This window comes from Myotis nattereri (assembly GCF_964212035.1).
Source record: "Myotis nattereri genome assembly, chromosome: X".
NCBI lineage: Eukaryota > Metazoa > Chordata > Mammalia > Chiroptera > Vespertilionidae > Myotis > Myotis nattereri.
In genome coordinates, this window is record NC_138078.1 from 102,418,395 (window position 1) to 102,439,365 (window position 20,971).

Below are 20,971 nucleotides of genomic sequence, written 5' to 3' on the forward strand. Positions count from 1 at the left end.
CTGCCAACTAAGATTGGCAGTTAACTGCCAACAAGATGGCGGCTAATTTGCATATGTAGGCACAATGCTGGGAGGCGAAAGGGAAAGCAGGAAGAAGCCCCCTGCCACTGACAGTGATCGGAAACCCAGGGGGGAGCTAAGAGCTGGGGGGCAGGGCAAAGGCGGCCCTGGGGCTGCCTTTGCCCTGCCCCCCAGCCATGATCGGAGAATCAGGTGCCTTTGCCGCCCTGGCCAGTGATAGCAGGAAGTAGGGGTGGAGCCAGCGATGGGAGCTGGGCACAGTCGAAGCTGGCAGTCCCAGGAGCTAGGGGTCCCTTGCCTGGGCCTAAAGCCAAGCCCACGATCGCGGCGCCCCCCGCTGCCACTGCAGGTCCCCGCTGCCCGGGCCGGACGCCTAGGCCAGAGGCGTTAGGCCTGGGCAGGGGCGGAACCTGCAACCGCGGGGAGCTGGGGGTCCCCTGCCCAGGCCTGACACCTCTGCCGGAGGCCTCAGGCCTGGTCAAGGGGCCGATCAGGTGATTGGTGATCGGAGGATGATGAGGGTCAACTCCTCTGGCCAAGGCATCAGGCCTGGGTGGGGGGCGGAGCCGGGGATTGGGGGGATATGATGGTCCCCTTGCCCAGGCCTGAAGCCTGGGTCAGAGGCGTCAGGCTTGGGCGGGGGGTGGAGCAAGTGATCAGAGGGAGATGGGGGTCCCCTGCCCAGGCATGATTCCTGGGCCAGAGGCCTCAGGCCTGGGCGGGGGCCAGAGCCAGTGATCAGGGGGAGATGGGGGTCCCCTGTCCAAGCCTGACACCTCTGGTGGAGGCGTTCAGGCCTGGGCAAGGGGCCGATCAGGCGATCGGAGGGTGATGGGGGTCAACGCCTGAGGGCTCCCAGTATGTGAGAGGGGGCAGGCTGGGCTGAGGGACACTCTCCCCCCCACACACACCCAGTGCACGAATTTCGTGCACCGGGCCCCTAGTATAGATAGATAGATAGATAGATAGATAGATAGATAAATAGATATAGATGATAGATATAGATATAGATAGATATAGATATAGATATAGATATAGATATAGATATAGATATAGATATAGATATAGATATAGATATATAGAGATAGAGGTAGATATATAGATATATAGATATATAGATATATAGATATAGATATAGATATAGATATAGATATAGATATAGATATAGATATAGATATAGATATATAGATGTAGATGTAGATATAGATGTAGATATAGATATAGATAGATATAGATATAGATATAGATATAGATATAGATATAGATATAGATATATAGATATATAGATATAGATATAGATATAAATATAGATATAGATATAGAGATATAGATATAAAAGGCTAATATGCAAATTGTCCCCTCATTTCAACTGGGAGACCGGGAGTTCAATTGCTCGCTATGATGTGCACTGACCAACAGGGGGCAGTGCAAAACGAACGAAGGTCCTGGAAGGCAGCCAGAAGGCCCCAATCGGCCCTGATCGCCAGCCAGGCCTAGGGACCTTATCCATGCACAACTTTCATGCACCAGACCTCTAGTACAAAATAATATTGAATATACCCTGTACTTGAAAAATAAAAAAAGAAATATATGCATGTAATCTGCCTGCAGTCTTTAACTGATTGACATATATAAACTTGTTCTGATTACAGTTTTAGCTCTGACTTTGCTTTTTTTTTTCCATTTCTTCAGAAGTATAGCACAAAAGAGCATCATATTCATTGCTAAAATAGCATTTACAGATTTAGTAATAAAAGCTCATTTGTCAGGATACTGAAACATTAGAAGAGTGAATTTCCACATATTCCCTTCTTAAGCAGAATTTCCTTTTATTTTCCAGCGTTATTAACATACTAGAGGCCCAGTGCACAAAAATTCATGCACTTGGGGCAAGGGGGGGGAGTCCCTCACCCCAGCATGCACCCTCTCACAGTCTGGGAGCCCTTGGGGGATGTCTGACTGATGGCGGGCCTAAACCAGCAGTTGGACATCCTTAGCACTGCCACAGAGGTAGGAGAGGCTCTTGCCACTGCCTCTGCACTCACCATCTGTGAGCCCGGCTTCTGGTTAAGAGGTGCTCCCCCTGTGGGAGCACACTGACCACCAGGGGGCAGTTTCTGCATTGAGTGTCTACCCCCTGGTGGTCAGTGTGCATCATAGCAACCAGTCGTTCTATCATTTGGTCAATATGCATATTAGCCTTTTAGTATATAGGATAATTAATATAGAATATGTGTAAGTTTAAGGTGTACAGTGATAATTTTGTATACATATATATTGCAAAATGATTACTACCATAACGTTAGTTAGCACATCTGCCACTTTACATAATTACTAACTTACATAGTTTCTTTATTTTTTTTAATGAGAAATTTTAAAATGCACTCTCTTAGCAACTTTCAAAGTATACAGATAGAGCATTGCTAACTACAGTCACCATGCTGTACATTACATCCGAAGGACTTATTCATCTTGTAACTGGAAGTTTGTACCTTTTGACCACTTTCACTCACTTCCCTCACCCTCACTTCCTCAAGGCAACTACCAGTATGCTCTCTGTTTTTATGAGTTTGTTTCTTATGGATTCCACATATAAATCACATCATATAGTATTTGTCTTTCTGATCTTTTCATTTAGCATAATGCCCTCAAGGTTCATCCATGCTGTCATTAAAGGAATCTTAGATTGTTTTCATGTCTTTGTTATTGTTAATTGCCAGGACTTACCAGCAGCCCCTGAATGATTGATGAACAGATTACTCAGACACAGTTTGACTGTGAAAGAGAGGTATAAGGGGCTCCTGGCTCAAGGGTCCAAGCAGCCTTGATTGCCTTCCTTGTTAGTCTTCTATTTCAGTTTTTATCTTTATATACAATCAGTGGGGTAAGTAATCTTGGGAGGACACATGTGTTTACATTGTCTTCTAGGCAAGGACATTCAGGGATTAAGAATAACAATTCCAGTAAACACCTGGGGGTTTACACATACACAGACTTATTTGGAAAAGTCAAGGAATAATTAGGGGTGCTGCCTTCAACTCTCCCCTAAGTCTCTCCTAAGCTGGAATTCTGATAAACAGGGCAGATGGCCTTCCACACACTTCCTTTTTATCAGAATGTCCTCCTTACAAACCTTCCAACCAAGTCTCATGCTTCTCACAGGTTAGCATGAGACTATAGTTAACAAAACTATATCTGTATACTTTGAAAGTCTTGTCCTGGCCTATGCTGCAATGATAGTAATTTCTTTTCCTCTTGATATATTCCCAGAAGTAGGTTTGTTAGATAATATGGTAGATTGTTAGATAATATGATATATATATATATATATATATATATATATATATATATATATACACTAGAGGCCCAGTGCACAAAAATGTGTGCACTTGGGGGGGTCCCTCAGCCCAGCCTGTGCCCTCTTGCAGTCTGGGACCCCTTGAGGGATGACCACCTGCTGGCTTAGGCCCGCTCCCCAGGGGATTGGCCTAAGCTGGCAGTCAAACATCTCTCTTGCAGCCTGAGAGCCCTCAGGTGATGTCCACTTGCCAACAGGGAGCAGGCCTAAGTTGCAGTCAGACATCCTTAGCGCTGCTGAGGAGGTGGGAGAGGCTCCCACCACCACCGTTGTACTGGCAGCCATCAGCCTGGCTTGTGGCTGAGCAGAGCTACCCCGGTGGGAGCACACTGACCACCAGGGGACAGCTCCTGCATTGAGCGTCTGCCCCCTGGTAGTCAGTGTGTGTCATAGTGACCAGTCATTCCCAGTCATTCTGCTGTTAGGGTCAATTTGCATATTACCCTTTTATTATATAGGATAGAGGCCTGGTGCATGGGTGGGGGCTGGCTGGTTTGCCCTGAAGGGTGTCCCGGATCAGGGTGGGGGTCCCGCGGCGGTGCCTGGCCAGCCTGGGTGAGGGGCTGAGGGCCGTTTGCAGGCTGGCCACAGCCCCTTCAGGGTGGGGGGTCCTGCTGGGGTGCCTGGCCAGTCTTGGTGTGGGGCTGAAGGCCGTTTTCAGTCTGGCTAAGCCCCCCAGCAGGGACACTCACCCCATGAGGGTGTGGCCATCCTGGGTGAGGGGCTGATGGCTGTTTGCAGGCTGGCCACAACCCCCAGCCACCCAAGCTCCCAGTGGAGACTGGCTGGAAGCAGGTATCTGGGATTTATTTATCTTCTATAATTGAAACTTTGCTGCCTTGCGCAGAGGCCACAGCCGACCAGGGCAGGCCGGAAGCTTGGCTTCCTCCATCACTGGGGCAACCAAGCCTTCTACTTGCTCCAGCTCTGTGGCTGCCAGCCGCCATCTTGGTTGGGTTAATTTGCATATAGTTGCTCTGATTAGCTGGTGGGCATGGCTTGGGGTGTAGCGGAGGTGCAGTCTATTTGCATGTTTCTCTTTTATTAGATTAGATACTTTATTGATTTTTTACAGAGAGGAAGCAAGAGGGATAGAGAGTTAGAAACATCGATGAGAGAGAAACATCCATCAGCTGCCTCCTGCACACTCCCCACTGGGGATGCGCCCGCAACCAAGGTACATGCCCCTGACAGGAATCGAACCCAGGACCCTCTAGTCTTCAGGCCAATGCTCTATCCACTGAGCCAAACCGGTTAGGGTGATGGTAGTTCTATTTTTAATTTTTTAAGGAACTGTCATCTTGTTTTCCATAGTGGTTGTACCAATTTACATTCCTACATACAGTGCACAAGGGCTCCCTTTTCTCCACATGCCCTGCTAGCATTTACCTCTCTTATCTTTTTGATAATAGTCATTCTAACAGATATGAGGTGATATCTCAGTGTGGTTTAGAGTTGCATTTGCCTGATGTTGAATGATGTTGAACACCTTTTCATGTACCTGTTGTCCATTTGTGTATCTTTTTTGGAAAAATGTCTATGCTTGTCCTATGCCCATTTTTAAAATGAGATTATTGTGTCTGTTGCTATTGAATTGTATGAGTTCCTTATATATTTTAGATATTAATCTTCTATTAGATGTATGATATGCAAGTATTTTCTCCCATAGGTTGCCTTTTCATTTTGTTGATCATTTCTTTTGCTGTGCAGAAGCTTTAGTTTGATGTAATCCTACTTGTTTACTTCTACTTTTGCTGTTTGTGTTTTTGGTATCATATAAAAAAACTCATTGAGAAGACCAATGTCAAGGAGATTTTTTTCTTTTTTCTTCTAGGAGTGTTATGATTTCAGGTCTTACATTGGAATGTTTAATCCATTTTTAGTTCATTTTTATGAGTGGTATAAGATAGGGCTACAGTTTCATGTTTTGCATATAAATATCCAGTTTTCCCAACATAATTTGTTAAGTAGATGATCTTTTCTCCCTTGATTATTAATGGCTCCATTGTCAAAGATTAGTCAGCTATATATGCATGGGTTTATTTCAGGACTCTTGATTCTGTTCCATTGGTCCATGTGTCTGTTTTTATACCAGTATCATACTATTTTGATTCCTATAGATTTGTAATATAGTTTCAAATCAGGAAGTGTTAAGCTTCCAGCTTTGTTCTTCTTCCTCAAGACTGCTGTGGTTATTCCCAGTCTTTTATAACTGCACATGAATGTTAGCATTTCTTTTCTATTTCTGTAAAAAGTAAGCAGAATTTCTATGCATAGATTAAGGATGTCTGATATATTTTTTTAGTACAATCTTTTCATTAGGTACCTACCTCTTTGTTCCCCAAGGCAATTGTGGAGCTTGTTCAAAATACATATTCTCATCATGGCCTATGCTGCTCAGTGGTTGGAGCATCCATCATCCCATGCACCAAAGGGTCGTGGGTTCAATTCCTGGTCAAGGGAACATGCCTGGGTTACAGGTTTGATCCCAGGCCCTGGCCAGGGCATGTGTGAGAGGCAACCAGTTGATGTGTCTCTCTCACATCTCTCTCTCTCTCTCTCTCTCTCTCTCTCTCTCTCTCTCTCTCTCTCTCTCTCTCTCCTTCCCTATCTTCCTCCCTTCCACTTTCTCTAAAATATCAATGGAAAAAATATTCTCAGGTGAAGATTAACAACAATAACAAGAAATATATATTCTCAGGTCTCATTTCTGCAGAAAGTCTGGGATAAAACCAAGATCCTCTACATCTGGGTTGATAAAGCACAATCCTGGTTAAGAACCATTGACCACTAGAAGGCCAGCAACAGCAAGGCTGAACTATTCCCATTACTTTTCTCTCTTCATTTCAACCCCTACTTTTACTGACTCCAAGAGTACATGGCAGGCTTCAAGGTGAGTGTTGTCAGGGAAGTGTTGCTTCATGGCTAACCTAGCTCTCCAATTCATGCTACCTCAATTTAAATTCATCAAACAATCAATAAAAAGTTGACAGATTTCCTCTTTGCTGAGTAAATTCACTTGTCCAAGGTCATCAATGTCAGCGATATTGGACCAATATGTAGTCCAAGTCAGAGGATACTATCCCTTCTAGGTGTCTAAATTTATAATGAGAACGAAAGAAATTACATTATCGCAGTGCTAGACCTTAGCTATCAGGGGGTAAAAATTCCTGTAAAGCTGAAGGAAGCAAACTGAATTTCACCAATGCATACTATGTTTTATTGGTTGGAAGGATTATTTTTTAAAGGAAGAACTAGAGTTCTTAACAAGACAATCTAACATTATTGATTGTCTTATATTTTAGGGTCTGCAAGTTCTTTTACAACTTAAGACTTTTTCACCCCCACGGAAATCAGAAGTGAACCAGACAGAATTGCTGATTTGCAAATACTAAGAAACAGATCTTAGACACAGTCTCAGTCCCAGTGGCTAAGAGCATGGGTTTAGAGTCAGACATACATGGGTTAAGAGTTTAGGCTCCATCACTTACTAGTTGTGTAACCTTGAGTAAACCACTTTACCTCTGTAAGGTTGTTTCCCCTTCTGTAGTTTCTAAAGTGAACCACACTCTGTCAAGCTTTACCATCTCCATCTGCCTTGAATACCACTCACCTCCTTTAACCTGGACTAGCTCTCACTCATCCTTCAGGTCTCAAATCAACAATGCCGCCTCCTAGAAGCCCTAATTCCTCAGCCAGAGATAGGTAATGCTCTTCTGTGTTCCCTCCTTACATACCCTAAACACATCTTCAGTCATAATAAATGTATGGTAATTGGTAGTTTTAAAAAATTTGTTTCTTCCAAACATTAGGAGCCAGCAAACTGAGGCCCATGGGTTAAATCTGATTTGTATAGCCATCAAGAATGGTTTGGGGATACTGACCTTCCGTGTGGCGGCTTCAGCAACATGGCGCCCTCCAGGAAGTTTTTTCGTCGGCGGGAAACTGGAAGATGAATGGGCGGAAGCCAACTCTGGGGGAACTCATCACCACTCTGAACGCCGCCAAAGTGCCGGCTGACACAGAGGTGGTTTGTGCACAGGCCCAGGAAGTACACGAAAAGCTCCGGGGATGCCTTAAGTCCAATATTTCTGATGCAGTGACTCAGTGCACCCGCATCATTTATGGAGGTTCTGTGACTGGGGCAACCTGCAAGGAGCTGGCAAGCCAGCCTGATGTGGATGGCTTTCTTGTGGGTGGTGCATCCCTCAAGCCTGAATTCGTGGACATCATCAATGCTAAACAATAAGCCCTAAACCCATCTCCCTGCCCTTCCTGCTATGCCAAGGATTGTGAAGCTCAGAAGTCCAATAACTGCTGCTCCCTCTCCGCACCCCGCCACATGCTTCTGATGGTATCACCTGCCCCTTCTTGTGACCTAATCTAAACTGTACCTCTCCTTTACCATGTATACCTCTAATGGTTGGGACAACCCTTCTCCACTTACTATAATAATTGGAACAAAACATGTCACCAAGGTAGCTTCTCCTTGGCTGAGAGGTAGAAGGGTGGGGTTTGCTCGTGGGCCCCTCCGTCCCCAATGAAGTCAGGAAAGAGAAGCCATCCTCCTCTCCCATCTTGTACATGAAGCCATGGGCTGGGAAAGAGCCTGTCCTCCCCAGAGGCTAGGGGTGCTGTTTTCCTCCCTGATGCCAACGCCTGTGTGTTGTGTATGTGAGCAGTCCCACTTGGGGTGGGAATAAACATCTGGCATTAACCCTTAAAAAATAAAGAGAATGGTTTGGGTATTTTTATACAGTAGGTTAAAAAAAAGAATATGCAACAAATATCTCAAGTGTCCCACAAATCCTGAAATATTTACTATCTGGCTCTTTACAGAAATAGTTTGTTGACCCCTGCCATAGACAATAAGCAATTTGAGGGCTAGGACTATGTTTTCATCTCACTGTATGTTCAATTCCTAGTACAATGCCTGGCATATAATAGGCAGTGAGATGTTTGTTGAATGAAGGAATGAAGTATTAAGTATAACCAGTATTTCTTTAACATATTTTTATTGATTTAAGAGGGGAAGGAAGAGGAAGAGAGAGATAGAAACATGAATGATGAGAAAGAATCATTTATTGGCTGCCTCCTGCATGGCCCCTACTTGGGATGGAGCCCGCATCCTGGGCATGCGTCCTGACTGTGAATTAAACCATGACCTCCTGGGTCATAGGTCAGTGCTCAACCACTGAACCACACTGGCCCGGCTAACCAGTATTTTTTTAAGTATAATTTATGACAAAATCAATACACAACTGTATTTTGCCTCCCAATATGTAAATAAAATGTACTCCATTGGGTAATTTTTTTTTACCCTGGATGGAAGTTTGGACAGATTACATTACTTCTCATTTCTTTGAGAACAGTCCTAACAGTTCTAAAATCATTCAGGGTCACCAAAAACGGTCTTGATTCAGTAATCAGGACGTATTGCATCTAAGATATTAATCAAGTTATTTAGGCTTTACTCAGAGATAAGGTTCCTCCTTTTACTCTGTAGGTGTTGGCCACCTGCTATTGAAGATGGGGGGGGTGATAGGTTTTTATTTCTCTCCCCATTTGCCAGCTTCTATTTGGGCCTTCACCAGCATGGAAGCAGGAACAGGAAGAAGAGGTAAGGGCATGATGGGTCATTTCTCCCTTGGTAGAACAAATGGTTTCCAACTCTCTGGGTCTCTGGCTCTTCTTTGGGTTTTTAAAGGTCCCCACCACTGAGGACCTCTCTCCTGTAATTTGGGAGACCTGGACTGATGCATTTCTATTTATTTAGGTAGTTTACTGAATGCATTTCTATTCATTCCTCAGCCCCTAGGAATCCAAAAGTTCTCTCTAACTAACCCCACTAGGTGGGGTCTCTCCACCCTGCTAGGTGGCTCTATTGGGCAGGGTTCAGGGTGACCGCACCTTGGTTCTCTCTCTTTCATGGCCCCCATTTTGGTCCTAGGAAACACTCAAGCATACCTTGCCCCGACAAATCCTGGGAATGCCAGCCAATCCCAACAGAATCAATCCTTTCCTCCTGCCAAGAGCCACATTGGCTTGCTCAGAATGGAGCCTCCACTGCAGAGAACAAATTTCTAGCTGTCTGAGTTGTCTGGTGAAATACCCTCTTACTAGCTAGCATTGAGATGACGTAGGTAATATCTATCTCCCCATCTCAGCACTTCTGTGAAAGATGGAGTGGAGTCTTGGCCTGGCAACAGATCTGTACAAAGAAATGTTTTCAAAAAAATTCCTTCTTATTCTCCTCCACTATCTGACTTCTCTTTTTTTGCCTTTTGGAACCTGTTTTGAAGCATTTCCTTTGTATATTCTGTATATGATAACCTGGCTTTAGACTTTGCCATCTATTGAAAGGCATCTACTATGTCTTTCTGGAAACTGAATTTTAATATCATGTTACCTAAGGCTTTTTTTTTTCTAATTAGGTAGTGAAAGTTAGACAATCTCCAGCAAAATCTAGAGTTATATTTAAGTAGCCTCATTCTCTTTTGATATCTAAAATTTTGAGATAATAACGTTAACATTTATTGAGCACCTACCAGGTAATGCATGCTTTAAAGATGTTTTCTCATATAATGCTCATGAAGATAATTTTCCCTCCTACAGATGAATCTCAAAGAAATTATGGACTTCAAGGTAAATCATAAAATATAGATCCAAGCAGAGGAGAAACCCAGGTCTATTAGATTTTAAAATCCATGGTCTTGTTGTTATACCATAATCTTCAAACTTTTCCACCAAAATACCCCAAATGGGAGAACAGAGTGAACATGCGTCCCTAAGAAGTCTGAGTAGTCAAAAAGAGACCACCACAAGTGTAAAATTTCTCTGAAGGACCATGCTTGCTTGTAAAAATGCATAGAAATTTTGTATTTTAAAAATTCTACACTGTATGTGTTTATTGTCATTTAAACTGTGTTGAAAATTGTCATTCAAAATACCTATGTTCTCTCTATCTGAATTTCCAAGTAAAATTTATCTTCTAGAAAAAAAGCACTGTTTACCCTGTAGTTTCATGAAGCTTGAGCATACTACTCCACTTTGAGAAATCCCAACATATTCCACAAGGTATTAGACTATATAGGTAAGGTATTAAGGATTTCAAGGAGAGCCTGGACCCACTGTAACCAATGGAATGAGGGAAATGAAAATATAGAAGACACAAGATTTGTTAAGGAGAGTTTGGGGTTAAAGAGAAAAGCACTGCAGTAATTTCTTAAAGATTGACATAATGTTATTACTAAAAACTATCATTGTTATAAACTATTATTATTAATTCCCTGATTAGAAAAACTGTTGATTACCAAGAGTTGTTAAATAAGCTATGCACTAATGTTATAATATTGGGAAGAGATAGGAGGAAAGTCAGCTGTTCATAATCCAGAGGCGATAGAATATAGAAATTATATGCCTAATTCTGGTCGTTTTCTTTAAGTTCTCAAAGGCATCTAAGACCCATAAAAGTTTAAAAACACTGCTGCAGAGAAAAGAGCAGAGACTTTGGAATCACACTGTCTTGTTTTCAAATTCTCGCTCCAAGCTTACTAAAGTGCACAATATCCCTAGCTGGTGGTCTCAGTGGTTAGAGCGTCAGTCCACACACTGAAGGGTTTTGGGTTCCATTCCTGGTCAAGGGCACATACCGGCATTGCAGGTTCACTCACTGCCCCCTGTCAGGGCCCTGAATGTGGGAGGCAACCAATGGATATGCCTCTCTCACAGCATGCTTTTCTCTTTCCCCCACCCCCACCTCCCTCCTTCCCTTTCACTCTCTCTGAAAAGCAATGGAGAAAATATCCTCAGGTGAGTATTCAAAAATGAAAAGTAGAAAAAAAGTAAAGTGCACAATATATTTCCTCTCTGAGCGTCAGTTTTCTTATTTGTAAAATGAGGATAATAATACCTAAGTCAAGAGTTGTGAGAATTACATGAAATTCTCTATATTAAATGCTTGACACAGAGGGGGCACTCAAGAAATGTTAAACTCCCTTTTCCTGCTACAATATATAAACTATGGTAGGGCATTTAAACTATAGGTAGATTAGTCATTTGTAATAAAACATACACCCTGTATAGACATACCTTCTTAAAAGATATTCTAATTAAAGCTTAGACCTCCAGCCAGAAACTCAGAAATAGATTCCAAGATTGATATTAAATTTCCACAAAAATTTCAAAATGCAAGTATTCAGTTCATGCCTTAAAAAAAAAAGTTTCCAGCCCTGGCCAGGTGGCTCAGTTAATTGGAGCATTCTCCCATAAACCAAAAGGTTGCAGGTTCAATTCCTGGTCAGGATACATACCTCAGTTGCGGGTTCAGTGCCCAGTTGGGGCACGTATGGGAGGCAACTGAACAATGTTTCTCTCTCCCTCCATACCTCTCTAAAAAATCAATAGAAACATATCCTAGAGTGAGGATTTTAAAAATGTTTCTCAAACCTAAGAACATATGTATGCATGCATTCTCTTTGGAAAGATGGAATTATTTAAATACCACTACATCCTGACATATTTGGTTCCAAAGCTAAGCATATATTACTATAAGGTCTAGGATGAAAAACCTCTTTAATTGAACAAGAGATGCGATCCTGTTTAATGACATATCAAGAAGCTTTTAAAAAGACAGAGAGCCTTTGCTAATCCTCCACATTCATGAAGAGGCCTTGAAGGGGTTAAAGTGGAAGGCTTATACAAACTTTGCTTTTCAGCTTCTCTCTTATCTCCTCCCTCTCCGGCTCCAAGGCTCCACACCGCTAAGGCAGAGGAGAGCTGCATCACTCACTACCTTTCCTGCGTATTGTAAACTCTTGCCTGTGAAAGGGAAACTGTGGACTTCATTCAGGCTGCTTCCATTCAAGTATAGAGAGTATATACACATCCAAACAGACATTTCTCTTGGCTCTTTGAAGTTTATAAGGAGCAAGGCAACTGAAACTGCACTCTAAAGCTGTAAGTGGCAACTGGCATTTTAAGTAACTAATAGAAGGTGTTTTTCTGTTTTGCGCTGGAAAGGTCTGACTCTTGAAGAAGATGAAAGAGAAAGTATACCTTGCACGAATATAATCCTGAATCCTGCTTCTCTGGCAAAACAAGTCTTACATTCTATTTTTCCAATATTCCAGAGATGTTCCTGAACAAGTTGCCTGTCGGTGCAAGCTTCCAAAGGGAGATTTAAACAGCCAACCCATTTAACCTGCGAGCCAGGAAAGGTAAGAGAGATTTGAAAATATTATGATGTATTCATGGTAAAATGAGCGGCATTATTTTATTTATCTTCTCTAGGAGAGATACAAAGCAGGTGTGACAAACAGGCACCATCTGCTGCAGAAAATGCAGCAACTCCCACTTGAGAAAGCTTATTACTTAATGGCTCCAGCCATTGAAGAAGCAGCACTTGCTGCTAGAATTGTTTTTCATAGGCTCATGTGGAACTAAATACTCTAACAGCTCCTTCTTCCTTAGTTTTCTCGCCCTCACACAGGGTAGATAAATACAAACTGAATGCCTTAACTCCGGAAAGCTGTTGCAATGGATTGTTTTGACTTTCTCTTGAAATGTGCCACTGATCATTTCCCTTAGCTCTTTGGTGGGATTTCAGCTCTGGAGTTATATAGGCAGGTATCATACAGAAAAATGTAAAATTACCAGTGAATTTTTTTTCAGAACTTTATCATGTTAAAGAAAAAATAACTACTATAGTAGCTCCTTGAGGACCAAAACAGGGATCAGGTTATGTTTAGCTCTATATCACCAGCAATTAGCAGAATGTCTAGTACTTTGGGTTGGCACTCAACAGTTTGCTGAATACGGTAAATGTCAATCTGATTTTTGAGATCCGAGCAATTGAGATCCAAGCAGAACTTTATTGCTCTTATTAGAAACAAGTTTCACCCGAGGAATCCCTCTTAGAGTTGATGGATGGAGAAAGCTCCACATTCTTTTCTCATTCTAAGGAGAGAAATTCATTTACTTCTGTGATGTTATATATATTATGGTGATGTAGAACACTGGCAAAGATTTGACATTTTAATATTCATACCAAAAATGCTACAAGTTTTCTTTTATTATTAAGAGCTTTTTTTTACCAAGGTAATGGCAAAACATGCAATAAGAAAACCAAAGGTGTATTCACATTGCTTGTGGGTATTTTGATTTACCAGTATATTAGAAATGAAGTAAGCCAGATGTTCAGGCTAATATTGGCCAATTATTAAATTAATCTCATTCACCTTGCCATTCCCCCAAACTTTCCTCCCCCTTTCTTTTCTTTCCCTCGTCTTTCCTAAAGTTTTTCTGCTTCCTTATCTTCATCTCTACCTCTTAATCACTAAGTTCTTCCTATCTCTTACCCACTTCCCAAGTTCTAATCATTTCACTTACTTCTCACATATTTTTCCTTCCCTCTATTTTCCTTCCTTTTTCCCCCTATTTCCTTATCCCCATTTCTACCATTCAGTGTTCTTATTATCCCACAACAGTTTTCAATCTTTTTTATGAATACTAGAGACTGATTTTTATTTTATGAGCTTTCCAGAAAGGACTTCAGGATACTAAAATTCAATAAGGCTATTTACATGAAAATCAGATCCTTCAGAATTAATAGAATTTCTATTTCTTTTGAAATCACATGGTTGTTTTTCTTTCCAAATAGTGCAGAGCTTTAAATGGAGCAATCACATTATCTGCACAACTCATTGATTAGTTAGCAAATAGAACTATGAGAATCCTGTTTGGAAAGCTTTTATAAAAAGTTGTCACATTACAGGACCTGAGTAACAAAGAGGATTCCCTAATTCCTACCTTTTCGTTTACTAATTTAAATGTCCTAAATGGATTTAAGGAGTTAAATTGATAGACCTGTCTGAATTGACCAGCATGTTTGGTGTCCTGTAGACTATTGAAGTTTTAAAGAATATATTATTAGTTTTCTACATCAAATGAAAATTTTAAAGAAATTGACAACTGTATGTGAGATTATTGTTTATAACTTCTTTAAGCTTCACAGAATTCTAATACATATTCAGAACTAGTGAAGATTTGGAGTTAATTGTGTAGAAGGCATAAAATGTATTATCAACTGTTACTGAACAGAATCTATAGGCACAATTGAACTTCCTAAAATTTAAGGCTGTAAACCCATGCCATATAATTTTCCTTTAAAATTATGTAACTGAAATAGTAATTCAAGAGTAAAGTTTCTAACAAAGTGATTATTCCCCAATTCCAGATTATAATTGGGAATGAAGTCTCCTTTGCACAATAAGAGATAAGGAAGTAGGGGAATGGAAGAATAAGAAAAGGGAGTTTCAGACTCTTCCCCAAGTTATATTAGCCATTAAAACTGAGATAAAACTGTGCTTCTCTTCAAATTGTCAGTGCTAAGTGCATTTCTTCAGTCATATTCATGTAGTCAACAATTAATGAGCAGCTACTGCAAGCCTGGTTATATAAGGAATCAAATTTGAAAAAAGATCCTGAAAGAGTTTATAAATTACAATGTAGGGGGAAAACACATCAAAGATATTTATAATATTAGGCAAATGTAACTTTTCCAGGAGAAATACAAAGCCTGTGGGAATTAGGATTTGGTTGGGAAATCAAGGTTCAGTTTCATGAGTTGAACCATGAAGAATTGTAACATTTCCCCCAAGTAGAGATGTGGGAAGATGTAAGGAACTGGTCAAAGATAAACATGGAACCCTAACAGGTTTGGCTCAGTGGATAGAGCGTCGGCCTATGGACTGAAGGGTCCCAGGTTCGATTCTGGTAAAGGGCATGTACCTTGGTTGTGGGCACATCCTCAGTAGGGAGTGTGCAGGAGGCAGCAGGTCGATGTTTCTCTCTCATTGATGTTTTTAACTCTCTATCCCTCTCCCTTCCTCTCTGTAAAAAATCAATAAAATATATATTTTAAAAAAAAGATAAACATGGAGGCAGTGAAGTTGGTAACAGTGAACATTACAGTTTGACTGGAAAGGACAGTAGTGGAAGGAATTAAAGTCATCCCAAACCAGGGCATTGACAGCCTTGAATGCCAAGCTTAAGAGAATAAAGTCCAAAGGCAATAAGGAGCCTCAAAAGCAATACGTGGGCTTCCAAAACTTTATTCTATTTTCATCTATTAAAATAGTAGTTATGAATAAAAAGAACAAATGAAGAAGGTAACACATAGCTTGACAATTTTTAAATAAAGTTCAAAACAACATATTGTTTAGGCACAGGTGTGTGTGTGTGTGTGTGTGTGTGTGTGTGAATAAAAGCAAGGTAATGATTAACAAAATTTAGAGCATTCATTATTTCTGGGGAGAAGTGGGTGGTAGGATGAGATGAGGAGGAGTATAGGCAGATGTCATGTAAATTAACTATTTTCAATCTTAAAGTTGGTGTTTATTCATAGGTGTTTGTCCATGGGTGCTATTAAGTATGCAAAAGAGGCCCTGGGTGTCCCCATGATGGCACAGAGTCATTAACCAAAAAATATGACTTATCTAAATCTGTATATTTGAGATCCACAGGAGACTAATGATCCTATAATACTAGAGGATTTTCCCAATTGGCTTGCACTGGCAGTGAGTGTTTATTTTCCTTCCCCTTCTCTTCTAGGGAACAGGTGAAAAAAGTAACTTATGAGATACAAGGGTTAAAAGTCCAGTAAGCTCATATCTTTGGGCCAGCAACAGTTTTAAGGAAGGGAGCTGCAGGGAGAAGAGTTGGTATGGAGGGAGGCTGCTCAGACAATCACACTGAACAAATAGCAGGCAGATGAGATCAAATGATTCCTCTGTGTGGGCTGCCCAGGGCTATGAGTCCTAAATTTGAAATACTCTGTTCTATTTGTAGAGTCGTGCTTCTTAGCCCTGGCTGCATATCAAAATCACCTGTGGAGCTTTAAACACTACAGATGTTCATGCCTCCACACAGACCTACTGAATCAGAACTTCTGAAGGGAGAACCCAGCTATATATATTTCCAGAAATCTTAATAAGTGATTCTGAGGGCAGCAGGGACTGGAAATCATTCCTTGCAGATATTCTAAGTGGGCAGTTTTTTTTTTTACAAATGTAGATTTCAGGGTCTTAGTCCCTGAGATTCTGGGGAAGCAAAGGAAAGGGTCTAGAAATCTGCATTTGTAATAAGCATCTTCCAGGTGATTCTGATGAAGAAACTTCCTTGGACCACACTGAGAAAATTGCCCCAAAGTTCAAACACACTAGGACCTTAGGGTGATTACTTTGTGTATTCATTCCCTAGGGCTGCCATAACAGATGTGTCACAAACTAGGTAGCTTAAAACAACAGAAATGAACTGTCTTAGGTCTGAAGGTTAGAAATCTGAAATTAAGGCATGAGCAGTGTCATGCTCTCTCTTCAATCTGTAAGGTAAAATCCTTTCTTGGCTCTTCTAGCTTCTGGCATTTGCTGGCAATCCTTGGCACGCCTTGGCTTGTAGATGGATCACTTCAATCTCCGCTTTTGTCTTCTCTCTGTATGTCTGTCTTCTTTTTTTTTTAAGGACACAAGTAACATTGGACTAGGGCCAACTTCATGATTTCATTTTATCTTTATTATATCTGCTAAGTCCCTATTTTCAAATGAGGTCACATTCACAGTTTCTGGGTATTTGAACTTCAACATATCTTTTTAGGGAAACCATTCAACCAGTAACACTGTTATAGTTTTTTAAAAGTAGGTCCCCCAAACAACCACTAAGACGAGTTAGCTATGTTCTTTAGCTGGGGTGTCTAGATAGAAAAGCTAGTAGTTAACTGTCAAAACTTGGTATGCAAAGAATCACCTGAGAAACTTATGCTTAGAATGCATATTCCTGAGCCTTGATCCAAAATATTAGAATTCAGTAGGCCTGGGAAAGGGCCTAAGAACCTGTATTTTAAATGATGTAAGAGATACATGTATCACACCCTTGAGAGAAACTGGACTTGAGAGAACAAGCAAGGCCAAGAAATAAGTGGTTTGAGGAGAAGGAGCCGCCAATAGCATACGCTGAAATCTGTTTTCATAACGAGCTACTCAGGTGAACCTTTGCCTTTGGGGCATGGTATTTCTAGGGAACTAAATGATACCTACTATGATTATCTTTTCTATTTGTTAGTAAATCAAAAATCAAAGTAGATATACTTTTAAGTGTTGCAAAAATGTCTTCTAGACCATTGCTCCAAAGACAGTAGAAAGAGACGCAGGTCTCTTTGCTTTTGTTTCTTGTGAACCTGGAAGTTCTGCAGGAGTGTTCGGGATAGTAGGTAAGTAGACGAAGAATCATGCAGTTTACAGAATCATGCAGCTTACAGAAAGTTGGCTAGTTATTATAAACTTTAAGCTGAAATGTTCCCAGGCTGGGGGGCAAAATTCAAGATCATAGGAAGAGTAATGTGATTGTTGGAGCTATTTCTTTTTTGTTGTTGTTGTTGGAGCTATTTCTTAACTCTCCTTGGGTATGTTAACAAGCGACAGAACTACATTACACTGTCAGCTCTTTGCTACTATTGCACATAGAAGTTTGACATGTGACGGTGGTTTATATTGTTTATTTTAGTCACCCATATTAAAAATTCATGGTTAGAATGACAAGCTGAATCATTTTAAAATACTTTAATACTAATTAGTTTAGCCTATTTACACACTGGAATGTTTTTTGCCAATAAAGTAAGGTTCTATCTGTATTGTTCCCAACAGACATATACTCTCAATTCCTTGTGATCTACAAATACTGGGGGGGGGGGGAGTGTATTCTGACCCCCATAGACCTAAATGAGAGAGCTAGAACACAAAAATAAAATGGGGGGAAACCTGCCTTCCTTAAAATTCCATAATTTGTTAAATTGACCCATGGCACTGGGACCTGGAGTTTGAAAATGAATCCTTAGATTGAGGTTTTCTTTAGTTCATTGCTAGGCTTTCCTGGTTAAACTAAAGAAGTGGTTCTCAGTCCTGACTATAGTATAGAGTCACTTGGGGAACTTTTTTGGACCCCACCCTAGACCAATAAAATCTAACTCTCTAGAGTGGTGTCGAGGCCCCTACTGTGGAGATTATGATTTGGAACATCTTTGTTGGAGTCCAGGGTCTATATTTTAATAAGTACCTCAGGTAAATCTTATGATCAGTTAGTTTGGAAAACACAGTTTTAATCCAACTTAGTTATTAGCTGCTATTCAGTAATATGACTTTTTCTTTAACCTTTTAATAGTTATTTACCACATAGAAAAATACATTCAGCCCTGCCAACATGGCTCAGTGGTTAAGCGCCGATCTATGAACCAGGAGGTCACGGTTTGATTTCCGGTCCAGGCATATGCCCAGGTTGCAGGCTGGCTCCCCAGTGTGCAGTGTGCAGGAGGCAGCCAATTGATGATTCTCTCTCATTGGTGATGTTTCTATCTCTCTGGCCCTCTCCCTTCCTCTCTGAAATCAATAAAAATATATTTTAAAAACATTCAAAATTATAAAAACTCAGGATATTATTTTAAAACTAATTCGCCCATAGCAAACCATTTTGCAATATATCAGTTAATTTTTACTTTTAAAACATTGATATCTGTTTTTCTTAGATACCTGAATCTTTTATCTTTGTTTTTTTTTTTTTCAGGAAAATAATTCTGTTGAAGAGTCTTAAGAGTCAAAACTTCTGAGCCTAAGCCTACTGCTGTCAGCACCTCTGAGACTTCTCCATCTAAGCATTACCAGGTCTGACAACACTTTTCCTCCAGCCTACAGTGAGGGATGCCAACAAAACTGTAGAAAATATATCCTCTAGACTTATAGTCTTCAAGCTATGGCAACTGGGCAGGAACCTTATAAGCTCCATCCTTAGGTGAGATTCAGAAAGACAAGAAAGGTGAATACTCAGATATGCTAAGTATACAATATATAAAAGCCTTTAGATTACAGGAGTGGGCAAACTTTTTGACTCGAGGGCCACAATGGGTTCTTAAACTGGACCGGAGGGCCAGAACAAAAACATGGATGAAGTGTTTGTGTGAACTAATATAAATTCAAAGTAAACATCATTACATAAAAGGGTATGGTCTTTTTTTTTTTTTTTAGTTTTATTCATTTCAAATGGGCCGGATCCGGCCCCCAAGCTGTAGTTTGCCCACGGCTGCTTTAGAAAGTCTCCTCATAGACGAACCCCATTAAATGCACATAATTAGTGCAGGCATTTAGATGAGTTGAAGAGAAAACAGAGCCCTTTCTCCTTCTACACAAACAGAGCACAAGTTTGATTTAATAGTCTGAGAGATTCTTGTCTCTATGCCAGTATTATAAAGTAATTTCATAATTTTTATTTTAATTAAAGAGTAGGACTGTGAAAATGAAATATTTATTTATATATATTTTAAATGATTAAGAAGTTCCTCTAAAACCTATTTGAGGGGGGAGTGCTATGCTGCAGGACAGAGAGGATGTGGCAATTGCCAAATTATAATGTCACAATTTTCTTGTTTGTGCACTACTGACTTGCCTCTGGTCATGATTGCTTTGTAGGAGACTGTTAGAAAACCTTCAGTATATTCAGAGGCAGTCTAAGTGACTGTGGAATGCCTCAAGGGCAATAGAAATCAAATAGAAACAAGTATCTACTCAAGTCTTGAATGATGACGGAGGCGCATTTCAAGTACCACGGAACTCTCACTGGGTGGACCCATTTCCCCACCCCAGCAACAGAGGTTAACACCACTTTAGATAAGTATTCCAACCTGTATATATATGTGGGCTTATTCCTGAGCCTCCTGGCCATTCTCCTCCTTCTGCTCTTCATAATGCTCCTTCGACTCAAACATGTCATCTCACCCATCAACTCTGAGAGCACAGAAAGTGTTCCTGAATTCACAGATATAGAGATGCAGAGTCGAATCCCTTCTTATTGAAGCTAGGATGAAGAGTTTTAGTGGATCTCAGAAAACCCCTGTATGTTGATGTCAGGGAAGCTTACTTTGTTGCATGTAGTTTCCCATGTAGGGAATCCACAAGGTCTTCATTTAACAAAAAGTTGTTCGTGTTTTCTTTGTTATTCTTTATCTTGACTCTGTTTGTGGGATAACTAAGGTTCAATACTCGTTCTTTGCCAGGAATATAAAAAATGGCAGCTGGTGGGAGGGCAGGTTTCTATAGTAACCAAAGACAGCCAGGGCCTTGAGCAAACCTCAGACCACAGAAATTCATACACAGCTGTTGTAAAAACACAGGATTCCGGGAAGCTCCAAGAACAAGGAAAATTTGCCTTTGAAAGGGTTGATTGTTCAAAGAAGGTACCCCAAGAAAAGGAAAAATTTTAATTCAGCATTTGGACCCTAAAGAATCACTTCTGCTGGCATGAAGCTAAATCATGTCAGAAGTTCATGGAGGGGACCACGAGCCCTTTCCCAAAGGAACAGTGATTTTATCATCTGAGGCCATTGGGTTTGAACCAAATGAAAGAAAATATTTAAAGAAACTTTCAGTTTAAAGAACAAGTTTTCAGAAAGAAGTTTTCAGTCAATAAACTTATCTAAAGGGGAAAATGCACATTTTGTATCTGATTACAATTACTGAACTTTTAAAAACGCAGATAACAACAGATATATTA

The 20,971-nt window shown here is 40.7% G+C and overlaps 1 protein-coding gene across 1 annotated transcript; it reads left to right on the top strand.

Moving 5' to 3' along the window:
- Positions 1-20,000: 20,000 nt before the first annotated feature.
- On the top strand, positions 20,001-20,273 carry SERTM2 (serine rich and transmembrane domain containing 2; the record flags this gene model as incomplete). Its single annotated transcript, XM_081081861.1, has 1 exon — positions 20,001-20,273. The coding sequence occupies one exon, from the start codon at positions 20,001-20,003 to the stop codon at positions 20,271-20,273; it is 273 nt and encodes a 90-aa protein (XP_080937987.1).
- Between the last annotated feature and the right edge of the window lie 698 nt (positions 20,274-20,971).